Genomic DNA, 17,487 nt, shown 5'->3' with positions numbered 1-17,487 from the left:
AAGATGGCCTTAATTTTTCAACACAAACGGTAGCTTTCCCCTTCTCTCTACCAACATAACTAAAACACCGGAGGGATAGTTAAAGAAAACTCCCCTAAGTATTTTGGTCAGATGCTTCACTCTATTAAAATTCACAGGCATCACAAAAGGGTAGGACATGAACATTTCTCTAGTGGTTAATGCTGGGCAGCTCTAGGGCTGGAGTTTCCCCCTCACCGGCCCCCTGCCACACCCACTCATCTTCCCGGGGCTCTGTCCCTGCACACGCTCAGACCCGGCCACGATGGCTGCAGACGGAGCCCCCCATTTTTCTTCACCATTGAAAGCCAGCACTAGGCGTACATTGCCAGTGCTGGTGTCCTGGGCGACCCTGGGCACCCACTACCATGGAGCTGCTTGGGCAATGTTGGCAGTGTCATAGGTCACATCGGCAGCCTTAAAGAGTGTGGAGGTTTTATGCCCCCCTGTCCAAGGAGGCGTATTTTAGACCATGAAGACAATGTATGAAAGGCGGCTTATGGAAACATAAATGCATAATCCTTTAGACGTTTTATATACGAGGAGATAAGGCAAGAGCGTTTCCTTTCCATGCTTCCATACACAGTGAGTAACTGCCACATCCAACACGAGGAGGGAGCCATACAGTTGAGGGAGGAGAAGAGGTAATCCGAGAGGAAGCACCCCGCTCCCAGGAGCAGAATCGCAGGGAGAGCGGCCGGGGGCAGTGGCACTAGGCGGTGTGGGATGCGAAAGCGTTCCCTGGGCAGAAATTCCTTTCTCTGATCACATCAGCAGCCTTATCCAGACAGTTAGTGAAATCTTGTCCCTGGTCCATTGGGACGATGCAAAAGTCCAGAGACTGCTTTAAGGAATCCTACATAAATACTGCTTTTTGAAAAATCTTTTTAACATGCATGGCAGGTATTTAGAATGGTGACCTGGAGTTCAACTCCCCTCTGGTACCAAGCCTCTAAACACTGAAACGTGGTTCCTTTTCCTTTGCTGCTGGGATTCCAAGCGGCTTGGCTCCCGTGGCACCTGGGCGTTTGGCAGCACCCCGGTGGGTGGCGGCCCATCTAGCGAGGACCCGGTGCTGGCCGCCTTCTCCCGCACTCATCGCTCCCGTTACCAGTCCATAGCGAGGAGTGTGGGCTCTGTCTCTTCCCGAGTTCCCCAGAGGGCCTAGCACCTGGGAGGCAGGAAAGCGCCGTAAAGACCGTTTGGCTGCACACATCATGGGCAAGATGGGCGCGGGGCGGGCATTCAGCAGGGAGGGACAGCCAGCCAGCGGAGGGCAGGGCTTGTGAATGAACCTACATGCCCGACTGGCCTTAAGGAGGCTGGAGGTACAAACCAAACCCAGACAGACCCTTTCTGGGTTGGGAATAACCTGGGCTTACTCCCGTCTTCCTCCCCCGCCCCCCACAAATGCCCCCATCCTGGTACAAACATGCAATGACACACAAGTTACTGAGTTGGGGGCAGGAGGATGGAGGGTGCAGGGAGCAACCGAGGGCAGAGGCTTCGGTATGCTGATCCCGTGGACACGCGGGATCCTTTCTGAAAGGTGCTGCCCACACAGGGACACGGTGGCTCACCGTCGGGGCACTTGGTGTTCTGGGAACCACGCTCGGCATCATCACACCACAGTGGCCATGCAGGGGGCCATTCGGGATGGCACTTGTGATCTGTAACACTGCGCGCCCCGTGGCTCGTGAATAAAGGGCATCTTTGGGAAATTGATGGGCTTATCATTTCCAGACCATGACGTTGACAGAAATGTAATTTTAATTCCTTGATTCCTTTGTGTGTGTTTTTTTTTTTTTTTTTACAAGAAACTACACATCTTTCGAAGAGGTAATTTTAATTCCTGATTCTTTCCCCTCCCCATTCCCTTCAAGAAACTATACATCTTTAGGAAAGGTAAATTAATTATCCTGATCAATAGGAATGAAATTCTGTTTGAATCTGTAACCTTCCCCACTGTTGTCACCTTACTCCCTTTGAGCTGCAAAGCAGTCAACATGGATTAGGCACAGAACATTCTGGGACGGCTGCTGGGAGAGAAGAGGCGTCGCTGTGGGTTGTTAGCACAAGCACCCTGCAGAACCCCGCTGTCTTCCTTCCGGGGCATGAAGCGCATCCTGTGAGGTGGACAGATAGCCACCAGGAAGGCTGAAACTACTTCCTGGTCACTGAGGTTTCCTTGTCTGTAGGGCTGTGATCATTCTCCTAAATGTCGGGAATCCTTGAGTCTATCTGCCACTTCATACGGCGTTCAGGCCGAACTCCGAGTCAGCGATTTTCAGCCACACAGAAGCTGGCGTGTCTCGTCTCCAAGGATGGCACTGTGAGGTGACTGGCACAGGTCTGGCAAAGTGAAGCAGCGAAACACTCCCTAAAAACCATCAAACAGAGGGAAACACAAGTCCATCCTGCTGCAGACGGGGCACTTTTTAAGCATCTTCATCAGAGGTTCATAGTCTTCTTTTTTTTTTTTTTTGACAAGGCAAAATTCTTTAAAGTGCTTCTTAGAACATAAAGCTCTTATTCTAATTTGGGTCGTAAATGGTTATCTGCTGCTCCCATGATGGTCTCAGCTATGACCCCCATGTTTTTGGTCATGTCTTTGAGGTGATTCTCATGAAGAAGCTTTTGGGTTAGGTATTTTTCTCTCTTGATCTTGCTCTTCGTGCTTTTCGATACATCTGGAATTGCGTATGACAGAAAGAATTTCACAGAGTAGATGACATGCTGAAGGAGAGAAAAAGAAACAGGTCAACCACAAAGACTTGGAGGGAAATGCTCCTTTCATTTACTTTTGTGGGTCATAATGGCAGTGCATCTGGATGAGGGGGTGGGCACTGCACAGATACGTCCCGGCTCCCTGCTGTTACTTATCCTAGGAATACAATTTGGTAGAAGAGAACAGATCTAATATCTACAATACTCAGCACAGCACCGATAATTCTGTACATTGCTAGTGTGTGTCCCTTTTCTATCTTGTTCCCAAGCCTCTTCCCCAAAAATAAAATGTATAAATTTTTCTTTTACTTAAAAAAAGTTTAACAAAATATGTATACATCCCAAAATAATATATTGTTTGATCTTGCTTGATGTGAGTCTTGCTTTATAAAACTCATGATATTGTATACAGTGTTTTTAAATTGCTTTAAATGATAGTTTTGCTGGGTAGAGAAATGTTGGTTGTAGGTCCTTGCTTTTCATCACTTTGAATATTTCATGGCATCTCTGTGGCCTGCAAAGTTTCTGTTGCAAAATCATTTCACAGTTTTATGGTAGCTTCTTCTGGGTAACTAGCTGCTTTTCTCTTGCTGCTTTTAAGATACTCTCTTTGTCTTTAACCTTTGTCATTATGTGGCTTGGTGTTGGCCTCTTTGGGTTCACCTCATTGGGGACTCTGTGCTGGAGAGGAAAGTCCAGGAAATTCAAGATGAGAATGCTTAAAAGCGTCCCTATTTCCTTCGCCAAGCTAGGGAAGTTTTCTGTCATTATTACTTCAAATAAGTTTTCAATTTCTTGCTCTCTCGTGCCTTCTGATACCCCCATAATGTGAATGTTGGCATGCTTGATGTTGTCCCAGAGGCTCTTTACACTATCCTCATTTTTTTGCGATTCTTTTTGCTATTCTGATTGGGTGTTTTCTGCCACCTTATCTTCCAAACTGCTGATTCAATCTTCTGCTTTATGTAATCTACTTTTGATTCCCTCTAATACAATAATTCCCAACATAGGGCACAGGCCCAACAAGGGAGGGGAGCAATTTTTTAAGGGGAGCAATTCGAGAATGAGCAATTAACAGTGAATTTTTTGCATTTCTTTTGGTTCTAGGGGCCTCTTATACAGTATATAAGTATATGTTGTGACATATTTATGCATTTCAGTTCCCTATGTTTTGAAACTTTGCTATTTTTTCATATTATTTCATATTATTTTTTCAAACAATTTCTTAGTGATTTCTTCCTCAGTATTTCAACTGTCCTTTTGTTCTTTTTCTCTTTCAGGGATGCCATGTTCTTTGGAAGCTTGTTTAGACCAGGTTAATGGCCTTTTAGGCTTCTTCCACGTGAATAGGAGTTCACTTTTTGAATAAGAATTATATGTCACTGGGGGGAAGGGGCATCAGGATTTTAGAGATGCTTAGGTGGGGCATGGCAAAAAAAAAAAAAAAAAAAAGGGTTGGGAACCACTGCTCTTAATATATTCTTAATTTCTGTGTGTGTGTGTGTGTGTGTGTGTATGTGTGTGTGTAGTTTTTATGTCCTATTTAATCCTGTTGAAGTTCTAAGTTCCTCGAGGATCCTTGTAACCATTGTTTTGAACTCTGTATTAGATAGAATGCCTGCCTCCATTTCATTTAGTTATATTTCTGGAGATTTCTCCTATTACTTGGGGCATGGTCTCCCCGTTTTGGCTGACTCCCTGTGTTTCTATGTTTTGGGTGGAGCTGTTACATCTCAGGGTCTTGGAAGAGTGGCCTTAGGTAGTTGTTGTTCCATGGGGCCCAGTGGCAAAGTCTCCCTTGTCACCTGACCCAAGGGCTTCAGGTGTGTTCCTTGTGGGGTTTTGTGTACCCTCCAGTTGTATTTGAGCCTTGATTGCTGTTTGGAGGGACTAACCCTCAGGCTAACTGGTTGTAAGGACTGGTTGTGACTACAGTGGATGAGCTGTTGCGTGCGGGCTGATCCTCCGTACCAGGATTTGCTTTTGTGGGCTTCTGGTGCTTACTGAGGGTCACTTAGCAAGAGGTGTGGGGCACATTGAGGCCAGATGTTGCTTGTTTGGGGCCTGTGAAACTTTGAGAGATTTCAGAAAAGTCTGTAGCATAAACAATGGCTTCTGTTTACACTTCTGTTAGGAGAAAGCAGTCCTCTAGCTCTTGCCTTGATGCCAGATAATTCAGTTCCTCCAGGTATGTCCCCTGATTCCTTTTGAGCTCCTGTCCCCGCACTGGATCTCAAAGCAAGTGAATCCAAATAAGCCTGTGCACTGTATCTTTAAAGACTACTGAGTCTGCAATTTGTGGAGGTGATTGGGTGGTGCTCTGGTGTGGTCTGAAGCTGCCCACAGGGTATGTTGCTTCTGAAGGATTTTGGGGGTGCAGGCCAAGGTCAGCTGCTGCCTATGCCCTGCCTGAGGCTACCTGCTATGAGCAATAAAGTGATTGGTTGATGGTTGCCACTTGTTCTGGGCTTGGAGGTGTCTGGAAGAGGCTAAACTCTGAACTGAAGCCTTGTGCCTCTAGTGCACATGTGTCAAACACAAGGCCCGCGGGCCAAATCCGTCCCGCCAGGCCTTGCAATGTGGCCCACACCGCGCTGTCATCACTGCACTCCGCTGCGTTTCCATCACAATGACAGTTTATGACTGTTCAGTAAACCATTCGGCCCGCGATTTAGGCTGGATTTTAGATTTTGGCCCCTTCTCTGATTGAGTTCGACACCCCTACTCTAGTGCTATTTTTAGGGTCACTTAGCAAGAGGTGTGGGGCACATTGAGGCCAGATGTTGCTTGTTTGGGGTCTGTGAAACTTTGAGAGATTTTAGAAAAGTCTGTAGCATAAACCCAGGCAGGCTTTGTATGGGAAAGCCACTGAACTCAGCTTGGGGGACCAGAAACTTGGGTGGGGCGAGGTTTCAGGGAATTACCAGGGCAGGGAGAACTGTATTAGCCAGGTTGCAGGAAACTCAGGTATGGCATCAGTCTGCACCTGAGGGGGAGCACTCAGCAAAGGAACAATGGCTTCTATTAGGAGAAAGCAGCCCTCTAGCTCTTGCCTTGATGCTAGATAATTCAGTTCCTCCAGGTATGTCCCCTGATTCCTTTTGAGCTCCTGTCCCAGCACTGGATCTCAAAGCAAGTGAATCCAAATAAGCCTGTGCACTGTATCTTTAAAGAGAAATGCCAGGGACCCTAACAGCCCTCCATCTCACTCAGCCACAACCTCTGCTGATTTTCACAGCCAGAATTTATGGGGACTTATCTTCCGGGCCCTGAAACCCCTGCCAGGGGCGTTGAAACCCTTCATTCCTCCAGGGGAGACTTCAGCTGCTCCTACCAATCCTGAGGCAATTTCTTCTCAATATCCTTAGTGATAGAATTTCTGTTCAGCTGGGCTTCACGTGGTCCTCAGTGATGGCTGTTCTATAGTTTAGTTGTAATTCTGAAGTGGTCATGGGAGGAGGCGATTATAGCATTTACCTAAGCCACCATGTTGACTGGAAGCCTGTTGACCAATGTAAGCTCATCTTGATTATTTCAATTTGAGAAAAACCTGGGATCTAAATTGAAAAAAATCACTTTTTTATAGAGAAGATATACATTTCTTGAATCTAAGAGTCACAAGCTCAGCTCTTCCACCTGCTCTGACCACAGTCGTGGCCTCCTTGAGATTTTTGATGGAGACACTGATAATTGCACTGGTTCTCAGAGCATTCCTGAACTTCAGTTCAGGGGTACTCGCTGCTCAATACTTTATTTTAGCCCCATCACCTTTTCTTCTTTCCTCTTGCAGATTCTCCTCCCTTCTTGTGAGCTCAAAGAAAAGGAAACTATGTTTTAAGATCATTCTAAATATTTTGTAGTGAGATGGCTCCTCACAGTCACTATAATAGTATATCATGAGATCAAAAGTAGAAGTCTAAACACTTTGGTAATGACATACTTGAATATAAACTAGGAACTCTTGCTGTATACCAGATACAGTACTTCTAGAACCCACTTATAATGAGCTAACAAGGAATTATTTTCTTCTTCTATTATTATTTGGTAACTATTAAAAAATACTAGAAAAATGATCAAAGCCAGGTACCCAATCCCACTTCACTCTTGCTAACAAATTATGGTTTTATTCAGAGCAAACCAAATACCTCCTGTCTCAGCATTCTTTGCTGTGAGGCGGAATCCTTCGTTATAAATCTAGCCAATGAGATTTGCATGGAAGTCTGCCCTGGGGGTTTTGGCAAAGTATTTTCTTGCCTGACAAAAAGGAACAGATATGGCTAGCATTGTCCCTCTCCTCCTTCTGACCCAGGATATACACCTATTACCTGGAATTGCAGTCATCATACTGCAACCATAAAGTGGCACGGAATGAGAGAAAACCTAGAAAATCAGAGCCATGCTCCTTGTGTCAGTGAGCTGGTATTGACTCAGGAGCAATCACCTACTTCCAGTGAAGTTTATGAGAGAAAAATCAACCCTTATTTGTTTAAGTCACTGCAGATGGATTTTCTATTTCTTGCAGCTAAATGTAATCCTAACTGACCACAGCAAGCAATTTCTGAGGCTCTGGAATTTGGTGGTAGCTGTTCACCCAGTGTAAAAAGTAAAGCTGACTAGATCAATTTAAAATGTATAGCTGCCTTAATGGTTTTTCAGAGCTGGTTAACTTTAAGAATATAAAGATATTATAAAAATGTTATAAGAAGGCATTTTATGAAAATTAATATATATAATAATACAAGTAAAGCTAGTAGATATAATAATACAAGTAAAACTATTATAGCAATAAGTTTCTCAAGGGCAGAGATCACATCTTATTTATTTTGAATAAGCTTCTGCTCAGCCTAACATGTGAGCTCCGTGCCCCACCCCCTACCAAAGACACCCCATACTGAACTGAAGAGAATTGAATCCTCTTGGAACACAACATACTTTTAACTTTTAGAGCAGATAAGCAACTTCATTTAATTAATATGAGCTTTATGGGTATTCTCAGGTCAAATTTGATTAATACATGTCCTAAAATAATTGTTAGCAAGCGATAAGAATGTATTGTACATTTTAAGTCAAGAGTCAGCAACACTTAAAGCTGATAAAAGGTATGCATATATATTGCCGTACAAATTATTTCCAAGTCTGTCTGCTTCCCTTACCTCCATGACAATGATGAAAGCCAGCTTGGCCGCGATCACGTGCCAATAGTAGATGTTGTGTTTATACTCCTGAGGGTGCCCGGGAGGGTACCGGAAATCACGATACCTGGAAACACAGAGGCGGCAGGTCAGGAGGTCATTCTTTTTGATCCAATGCTGTAAACAAAGGGCCCCTTTAGGAAGACGTCATATTTAAAACAACGCTTTTTTTTAAAGTTGGACATCACCTAAATATTCTCCAAGAGTTCAGTTTGGTAACAGAACCCTGAAATGCTCTTCCAGGGATATAGGAAAATGATGGAAACGACAGATCCCATCTTTGTAAAAGGAGAACGAAGGGGTTGTACATTTTCTCCCTAGTGTTTTATCCTTGCTTTCTTAAGACCATATCACTAAAAGAATTGAGTGCATTTTCTGAAATATATTTATAAATTTATTTATATAATGGTGCCATCAGGGTTCACTCAGCTACGGGGTTCTCCCCTCCTATTGAGAGTCCCGTCTGCTTGTTATAAGTGTCTTGCTCATTTCCTTGTGGTCAGATGCCACGTGCTACTGCTGTTAGTGACTCCCTTAAGTAGCACACTTCTTATTTTCTTCCTGTAACCTATTAGACCTAGAAGAGTTTAATTACTTTCTGGAATTATATAAAGGAGATTCAATGTGGAATTCTGAAGAAGCTCTACTACGTGTAAAATTGAAACATTTATTTGAGGCTTATTTCTGGTTTCTTGGTTGTGTTGTTGAGAATCCGAAGTGAAGAAGGCTTTGAGTAGAACTAAATAAATTTTAAATCCTCTTTAAGGTTTAAGTCACTGATTAAAGAAAAAAAAAAAATTACTCAATGACCTGTAGTCAACAGACTTTATCAAGGGGTAATTTAGTTCACATATACTATCCATAGCTGATCCCAACTGCCATTAAAATAAATGCAGAGCACTTTGGAATACCTTTAGAGAATATTGCTGGTTAGGTGGAGGTATTTGCATTTCTTCGTTAAATGAAGAGAGCTAGTTCGTCACCATTCAGTGTTGTCAGATTGTGCTTAATGACACATTAGTCATGACAAATGAATTACCTTGCTCTTTGGAACTCTTAAGTTTCTTCTTTCGAAAATATAAGGCTTTTCTTCGGGATCAGTCTCCCTGTAATCATTTGAAATTCTAACCTTTAAACCTTGCTTTATGATTGGAAACTCTCACCCTAGTCTGTATTAACTTTTATTTTTTATATCCTTTAAGTTTGAGAGAAAAGAAAGCCAGGAAAAGATATCTGTAGCTGTTTTACTTAAATTATACCAAATAGAATTGCCTTATAATAAAAGTCATATCTAAGATGAAATGCATTTTCAAACACATAAGCAAAACTTGCCTGCACGTGGTGTAGTTACCAAGCCCAATGTATGGATTTCCCTTGCTTCTGTTTTTGAAGTCTGCGATGTTGAAGATGGAGAGAGTATTGTTGATGTATCCCACCATGGTGAATTGGGTGTGGTCCCCATAGGGTGGGACAGAAAAGGACCAGTAATACACCAGGCGGGGGATCATGTCTGACGTGAAAGCAATAATCATGGCCTGTGTTGGGAGAAAAATGAGAGAGGGGCATTAATTTAGAGCCCTTTTAGGTATGGTTAACAAAGATGCCAGAATTATATTTTTATCAGTTGATTGTTTTTAAAATTAAAGATTCAGAAACCTTAATTCTTTCCTAACTATATCTGCAACAAGTGGGTATAGAGAGTGACTATCCTGAAGTCTTTGAGCAGTTGCTTTAAAGTAGAAAAGTTCCTTTCCTTTTGGTCTTCAATTCTAAAAAACGTCCAGAAGTCTTATTTATAGTTCAAAAGCAAGGCCTGTAGGTGCCTGAGATGTTTCTTAAGAACAGTAAGAATAATTGTGGATTCTGATATTGTGGATAAATCAAGAGCTGTTTGCACATATAATGTATGTGAATTGTTTTTTAAAAAATTAGAACAAAATTCAATCAACCTTGGAGCTCTATTCAATATAATCTAAATCTTTTATGATTTAGATGAGAAGGTGTAATACTGAGCTCAACATTCTAAAAATAAGTTGGCTCTATATAATTCTTTTGTAGTGTAAATAATACAAAACTGATTTTAAAATAGGAATGTAAGCTGCATAAAATACATTTTCCTTTATCTAAGTTAATGGCCTTTAAATTCATGCTTTTACTCTATAGTATCTAGACTTGTTCAGACAAGTCAGTCTGTAATCTGATTTATTTTAAACTGTCAGTATATTCTTATGGAAGATGCTTCATTAGAGAGCAACTATTTTTAAATTAATGTTATTAAAATGTAGAAAACAACAACAAAAAAACCCACTTCTTTTGGGCTGTTCCATTCACATAGTCAAGCATAGTCTGTTTTGTTAGATATAGTATCTAAGCCTCTAAACTTCCAAAATATTAAATGGATTCAAAGTTGTGAACATTATAAATTATTAACTAACCAAGTTTAGTGTGTTTCCAGATTAAAGGAAAAAGAATGGGGCAAAGTTAAACGTGGGTCTACACTAGGCAGATAGGTAGACATCTACTGAGAAGGAAAGCTACTATGAATTACATGAATTTTCTCAAAGTTTTTAATCCAAATTCTGTGTGACTAAACAAAGCTCACTGATTTGGGCATTTACCGAAGCAGAAGAACAGTCATGTTTTTTGGCACGCTATGATTTTTAAGAGTATTCATAGGAACATATGCTTTATATAGATACAGTGAGACCACAAGTCAACAAACAAGATCTCAGGCAAACTAGGAAAACAAATAAGGGGTATTTGTATTGCAAAATTTCCCCCAAAGTGAAATACTTCTGTGTGTGATGGTGGTGGTGGTATAAGGCAAGAATATTTTTGTTATTTTACTCAACTGTAGCTTTTTAGAGAATCACCTGCAGATGTGCTTTAGGGAGCTACAAACATTCCGACAAGGAAGCTAATTCTATTATCTTCAGACAAGATGCTTTCTCCTGAATTGAGCTGCTTTGAGACACACTGCGATGGTACAAATAAATGCAGTGCTTCATTTCACATGCTGTTCCTAACACAGTTCTCCCTTTATGTAAAAATAAATTAAAATTGGGCTTCAATAGCAGATGCTCTGGCACAATACAACAATGTCAGTGCAGCTTATTTATTGAGCGAGCAGCTTTAAAATGAATGACTGTATACCAAACTCCTGCGTAATGTCCATTTTCATCCCTGCTAGCTACTCTCTTCTTCCTACAGTTAAAAGTTCCCCTATTTTGGAAAGTGAGCCCTTCCTGTGCATGTTAGACTGGGGAAGCACACATTAGGTAGCTGAGGTGATAATATACATGTGCAAGAAATGACGCCTGCCAAAACCAGTTTGACTCAGTGGATAGAGCGTCAGCCTGCAGACTGAAAGGTCCCAGGTTCGATTCCGGTCAAGGGCATGTACCTTGGTTGCTTGCGGGCACATTACCAGTAGGGAGTGTGCAAGAGGCAGCTGATCAATGATTCTCTCTCATCGATGTTTTAACTCTATTCCTCTCTCTTCCTCTCTGTAAAAAATCAATAATATATATATAAAGAAATGACGCCCATTAAGAACCAGCAGCATCATGAGCACGCACGCGTGTGCCCATGTGTGCACACACACGTACACACACAGAGGGTCGCCCTGGAAACACAGCTAGTACTCCATCTGCGCGGATGGAGTGGAGCCAGGCTGGGGATACTAGGACAAGGTGCCTGATACAATCAAACCAGACGCTTGAGGAACGGGGAGTATGACTCAATTGAATTTTCTGGTTAGCCGAAGGTCAAACAAGAACGCTTTTGGTTTCAAACCTTGTTGCTGAAAACGTCGCTAAAGCACCCGAGTCCATGCTCCCACCCTGCTTAGTGCCGGGTGGCGTATTGAACATGACAGATTCATTCTCTTATGGCTGTGGAACTGGCAGCCTCCTTGTCATATTTCCGCACATCCGTCTGCATTTCGCACCGCCGTGGATGTGGAAGGTGTGGGCTCTCTGGGGGAATGGACGCTCGCAGAACCTATTTGTTGCTTTTTGAGTGTGTGTGGTTTGCAACTTTCTCCAAAAAGGAGGGATAGCAATTCAGATAAATGGAGGGCTCTGGGGGTGACAGCTGGATTCCAGAGAGCTATAACTAAGCGGGGTCCAGACAGTAGCCCATTGTTAAATTCTTGTGCCGCTAGCTTGGACACCTGTCCACATCTCCATGAAGTCACTGTGAATGATGAAGAGGATAAACGGCGGCAACTAACATTCCAGGAGGCCCGGGCCCTGCTGAGCCTTCCACGCATTAACTCACTGAGTTCCCTAACCGCCCTTCGTGGCATCTGACAGTCTTAAAGAGTGTGATCGGGAATTATTCAATTTACACATGATGAAACGAGCTGGGAGCATTAAGGCCTGGCCCAAGGTGCGGCTGGGATGCTGCAGAGCTGGGAGCTGGAGCTCGGGTCTGACCCCAGAGCCTGCAGTGCTCGGCCTCCCTCCCCATCCAGGAGCCTGGCCCGCAGGCACTGCCGAATTCGGTTCTATTTCTGTAAGTGCTTCTGGGAAAAGGCTAGGGACTCAGGGCAAATGTGGCTTGATTGATAAATTAAAACCAGGATATCATGTTGCTGGGGATTGCAACCTGGGAGTGAACTTGGCTGTGAAATAAGGGAAGAAATAGCCTGGTTGTAAGAGTACTTCTGGGGCAGAAGGTCCCCTGATAAGCAGGCATGAAAATTGGTCTGCCTGACAGCTTCCTGTTGCTTATTGGGAAAGAGACAGAGACAGAGAGAGAGGGAGAGCGAGAGAGAGATCAGACAGGTGCATAATCAGTACAGGTTGTAAACAACTGAATTCTGTTCCCTCACAGCGGGATACATGCAGGGTATGAGGCGGCTAAGCTAATAACCAGAGTGGCTCGCAGTGACCAAAGGGCGGGGTGGGGTGGAGAGATGGGACCTGCCTCCTTAAAGAACCTGTCCTAGGAGACAGGGAAGGGACACTGGGAATGCACGAAGTGTTTATATTTCACCACCAAACAGTTAATATTTTACGTTTATAAATAGGAATAGATGGTAAATCATGATGGAATGATAGCCGCTATTTTAGGGTCCTCACATTTAAACGGATAGATTTTTATCTTCATTATAAAAGCACTTTTGGATAATTCCTTTTACAGTCATGTGAGGATTAAAAGTCAGTGTTTGTTATTACTATTACCATGTTTACAGGGAATAAAAACTTTAGCACATGTGTAACAACAATATGTCTTCTTAGCAACTGCCTCAGTAAGAGGTCTTGACTTTGTAAGTCATGAGTCATAATTATAAAAATATGAACAATTATAACTATTACAACTATGTTGTTGATATGAATGACAGTCTTGGCATCTTTCTCCCATTTTAAGAAATACCAAGCATCTGATTCCTCAGGTAGCAATTAATACTAATGTATTTTTGGCCTTTTCAATGACTTTGACCCTGTGACCTCGGTTTTACTCACGTTGGTCACCACAGCCAGAATTGCGATTCCTTGCATGATGGGCTGCCACGCTCCGATGTCCTGGGCTTTTTCTGGCACCATGCGCCGGTACTGGGTAGTCATTTTCCACGCGTCTACTCTTATCTCCAAAATATTGTTCACCAGAGCCAGCAGAGGGGCCAGTGGAAAAGAGGCCACAAATAAGGTGACAAAGCCAAACTGAATAACTGTCAATGAAATGGACACACATCATGGATGGTGGAGGGATGGAAAGACAACGGCAAACAACAAACTAACCCCCCGAAAAGAACAGACATTTGTGGCACTGGTAATATTTAACAGCGAAATAATTAAAACACAAATACGAGATCTCCAAGGGAAAAGATGAATTATAGCCTGTTTCTTTCACATTTATATACTTAATAGGAATAATATATTTAAACACCTTTCATCAACCCATGTTATTTGCTGGCAAATGAACCTCGGACACTCTAAGCATATTATTCATTCTCAATGTTGAAATAATAGAACGTTGGAAGATGATTTGTGATTTGGGATTGAAAAAGAGAAAACACTGTGGCAGTACCTAACAAGCTAAAAAGAAATAAGACATGCACCTTTGTAAGATTCTGCTTAGAGACAGTGGAGGAAATATGCTGGAAACAGGCAAATAAAATAAGCAAGCTCCCCTGAGTCTGTCAGAGAAGTTGAGGTATTACCACACATCACAGAAATGTCCGTGGCAAACGTGTCTTAAGGTAAAATATAATCCTTCCTGAGGAAGTCTTATCTTGAAGTTGTCGCAGTTGATGTGATCACCATAAGTCAAGATACAAGTGGTGACTTAGAAGTTCTCTTGCCTATAATTTATGTGGCGTACACTATATGTACTCTACGATATTATGTTCCGTTTTAGACTCTTCCCTCCTAACTGGCAGACCTTTAAAGTAAACTAGTGTAGCATGCAAGTAAGACTGTGGAGGAGGGGAGAATGTCAGCCCTTTTAGGGTTCTCGCTTAGACAAGGGGCAGGGACCACTCTGGCCAGAAGGGCCAGGCTGTGCAGGGTGGCTGGGCAGAAGGAGCAGGCTATGGCTGCTGGTCTCAGAGGCAGGGTGTGGGACAGCCAGGTGGGGACATGTTCAGGGAAATCAGATAAGCAAGGACTAGAGTTGGTGATGTCATCTTCAGCACCACAGCATCAAGCAGTGATGTCAATGTTTGTGTCTATGACTCATCCAACCCTGAATGAACTCAACCCCCTGCAGGTGTGAACTGGCAAGTGTGTGCCCTAACGATGGGACCACTCACAGCTGCCAGACCTCACGATTCCAGGGAAGCCAGAAATTCGGACTAGATTGACAAGAAGCTCAGCTAAACACCCAAAAAAGGAAAAGATACCATTTATAATGACAACAAAAGTACGGATGATTTAGAAATAAATTAGTGAGAAATGGTAAGACTCTTATAATAACTTTAAAAAACAAGGTAAAACAAATAATGATGAATAAATAAATGATGTGCAGACTCAACTTTGGGGACATATCATTTTTTTCCTCTAAAATATAAATTAGCATTTGAATGCAAATTTAGTTAATAATCCCAAAGGAATAATAATAATAAAAAAAAGCTAAAAAGCGATGCTGTAATTTTTAAAGAAATATACACAAATGAAATAATAGGAGGAATGTGTGAACTGACAGTGTTAGGGACATCCTGAAAAACAACAAAACGAGACTAGCTCTACGAGATGTCAATGCATATTACAGTGCTATGATAATTGGAACAGTTTATAACAGGTGCACTAGTAGATAGTATGAATTATACAGAATAGGTTTCAAGAAGAGATGAAGATATTCATGGGGTTTTAATGTATTATAAATATGATACTTCAAATCAGTAGATTCGAGCAAGGAGCGATTAGCTCCACACTGGAACAACTGGCATAGAGTCCTCACTTTTGACACCAAAATCAATTCCAGATGGTATAGTCTGTTCTGATATTGAAGTGAGAATAACATTTGAAAGCAAGCAAGAAAGAGAAAGTAACAGCCTATCAATTCAATTCAGCAAGGCAAAAACACCCATCGGGAAAACAAAGGTAACCCTTGCCTGGCGCTTCTTCATGACCTACATGCTAATACTTTCCACGCATTTTGCATCACTTTAAAGTCAAGTTTCTTGAAGTACCTACACTGAGTCTTTTTTCACCCCTCGCTGCCACTGCCGCAGCCCTCACCCCTGCACCCCCCCCCCAAAAAAAAAAACACAAAAACCTATGCCCTTCGGAACTTGGTGGGGGTAGCTGGGGCAATCTTAATGTAAATTCCACTCATAGTGGGATGTGTGTGTTGAAACTCCAAGCTCAGGTCCCTTAAATGACTGTGAGACGAGGGCCAGGCGGTGGTGTTCCAGCTGTGACTGAGAGAAGCGGAGGCCTCGCAGCTCCCTCCTTGGGGAGCAGGCTGGCGGGGAGAGGCATGCGCAGTCACTACTCCCCCCAGGGGTTTAGCTAAGGCCAGAGAAGAGGGCAGCTAGTGTGTGTGGAAAGGGGAGGGTCACTTGGGGGCCTGGCAGGAATTCTTCAGACAGAACCGAAGGCAGGTATTTCGGCCTGGGCAAGGCCTACGCAAGGGTGGAGGCTCCAGGGTTGTTTGTTGGAAGGTGTTTCCCTTCGTAACTGAACAGGCAGATGGTGGTATCGTCATGACATGGGAAACAGGAAGCAAGGAGAAATTGTGGTGATGAGACCACCACCAAAGGTTCTCTCCTTAGAAAAACAAAAATAATTCAAAAGACTTGGGAATTCTATCACCCACAACATGATCAATTTCACTCTGGAGTTGAAGACGGAATAACGGACTGCCTACTCTTATAAATTGATTAAATTTTCTAATTCATTAGGTATTATTTAGAGAATAGGAAAATAATTTAATAAATCTAAAATAAAAATAAAAAACATCTATAATAGTTGTTATTTCACCTTATAAGGTAGGATGAGGCCAAATTATTTAGCTGGAAATTATTTTAATGAGAGTAGGAAACCCTAAAGGTCCTATCAACTTCCCCCCAAGCCTCAACTCTGTAATGTTTCCTCTCAATGTCACTGGTTTGACTAATCAACTCCAGGAAAATAACTCCCCCCCCCCAACTTTTATTGGTGCTAAAATAGCAAATGACATTCTGCCCCAGAAAGCTGTTATTAATGCTGATAATGGCTCCACATGAAATATTTATAACTATGACTCATTTTAGAACAACAGGTAAGTGTCTTGAAAGTCCTTCTGGAAATAAACGGAATAAACATAGCTTCTGCATTATGTATGGCAGCTACACCCTTAATTGAACCTGGCCACAAAACACAACAGAAGCAAATAGGAAATTCAAATCCGACTCCAGGCTGCAAAGCGTTGCTGACTGTAGAAGCTCCAAGATGAACCTTTCACTCACTGAAGGGAGCAGCTGTGTTTCCATGGATAACATGTATTTTTACAAGCAATTATTTTATATATAGAATGTGATTTAATAAAAGTTGCCCTCTCTCTCTCTGCCAACGTGTAAACAGGAACCACAAAGGGTGTCTGCAAACACACAGGCTCCTTTGCATAAACGCAAGGTCTGTCACCCACCGAGCTGTGCCTCCTGTTCTATTCTCCTAAGCTTAAGGAACTGTAATTCATTACAACGGTTAGCTGAAAGGGCACAGATACAAAACATACACATTGTTAGCCTTCTGACAGATATATGCGTGCCATGCATAATAGAAAAGATGTTGGCAATCTATTTTGAGGTGCATCCATTTAAAGGCAACCGAGAGCTCAAAATCCAATTCAACTGAAGAGAAACAGAGCCAGGCAAACACTCCACAAATGCACAAAGGCCAACAAGAAGGAGGAGCCTGTGCTAGATCTTAATTCCAGACCAGCCAAGTGGTTCTGGATTCAAGCCAGTGGTGAGTCATGAGGTCACTCAAGGAACCACCGGCCTGAAGGAATAGATGCGTTGCCAGGGGCAGGTGTGAAAGCAGGCAAGGGAGACCCTGTATTGCCTCTGGGACAAGCAGCAACATGCTGCCTCCTTCCCCCACCCCAGCTTTCTGCA

General features: G+C 42.7%; 1 protein-coding gene across 5 annotated transcripts in view; it reads right to left on the bottom strand.

The window, feature by feature from the left end:
• Positions 1-907: 907 nt before the first annotated feature.
• ANO6 (anoctamin 6) overlaps positions 908-17,487 on the bottom strand; it is a 172,078-nt gene continuing 155,498 nt past the window's right edge. For 4 of the 5 annotated variants that reach the window (XM_036459323.2, XM_036459324.2, XM_036459327.2 and 1 more), the window contains 4 exons: positions 13,409-13,614; positions 9,270-9,472; positions 7,899-8,004; positions 908-2,754 (listed from right to left, as the gene is read on the bottom strand). In XM_036459323.2, coding sequence (XP_036315216.1) covers positions 2,548-2,754; positions 7,899-8,004; positions 9,270-9,472; positions 13,409-13,614 — 722 coding nt within the window. In that variant the 3' untranslated portion in view covers positions 908-2,547. Of the gene's footprint in view, positions 2,755-7,873; positions 8,005-9,269; positions 9,473-13,408; positions 13,615-17,487 lie in introns of all 5 variants that reach the window. The other variant, XM_045587934.1, reaches the window with a different exon arrangement.

Source organism: Pipistrellus kuhlii, unplaced genomic scaffold (genome assembly GCF_014108245.1).
Source record: "Pipistrellus kuhlii isolate mPipKuh1 unplaced genomic scaffold, mPipKuh1.p scaffold_m20_p_3, whole genome shotgun sequence".
Lineage (NCBI taxonomy): Eukaryota > Metazoa > Chordata > Mammalia > Chiroptera > Vespertilionidae > Pipistrellus > Pipistrellus kuhlii.
The sequence above is the reverse complement of the archived record's forward strand: the minus strand, read 5'-3'. Positions and strand labels throughout refer to the sequence as shown.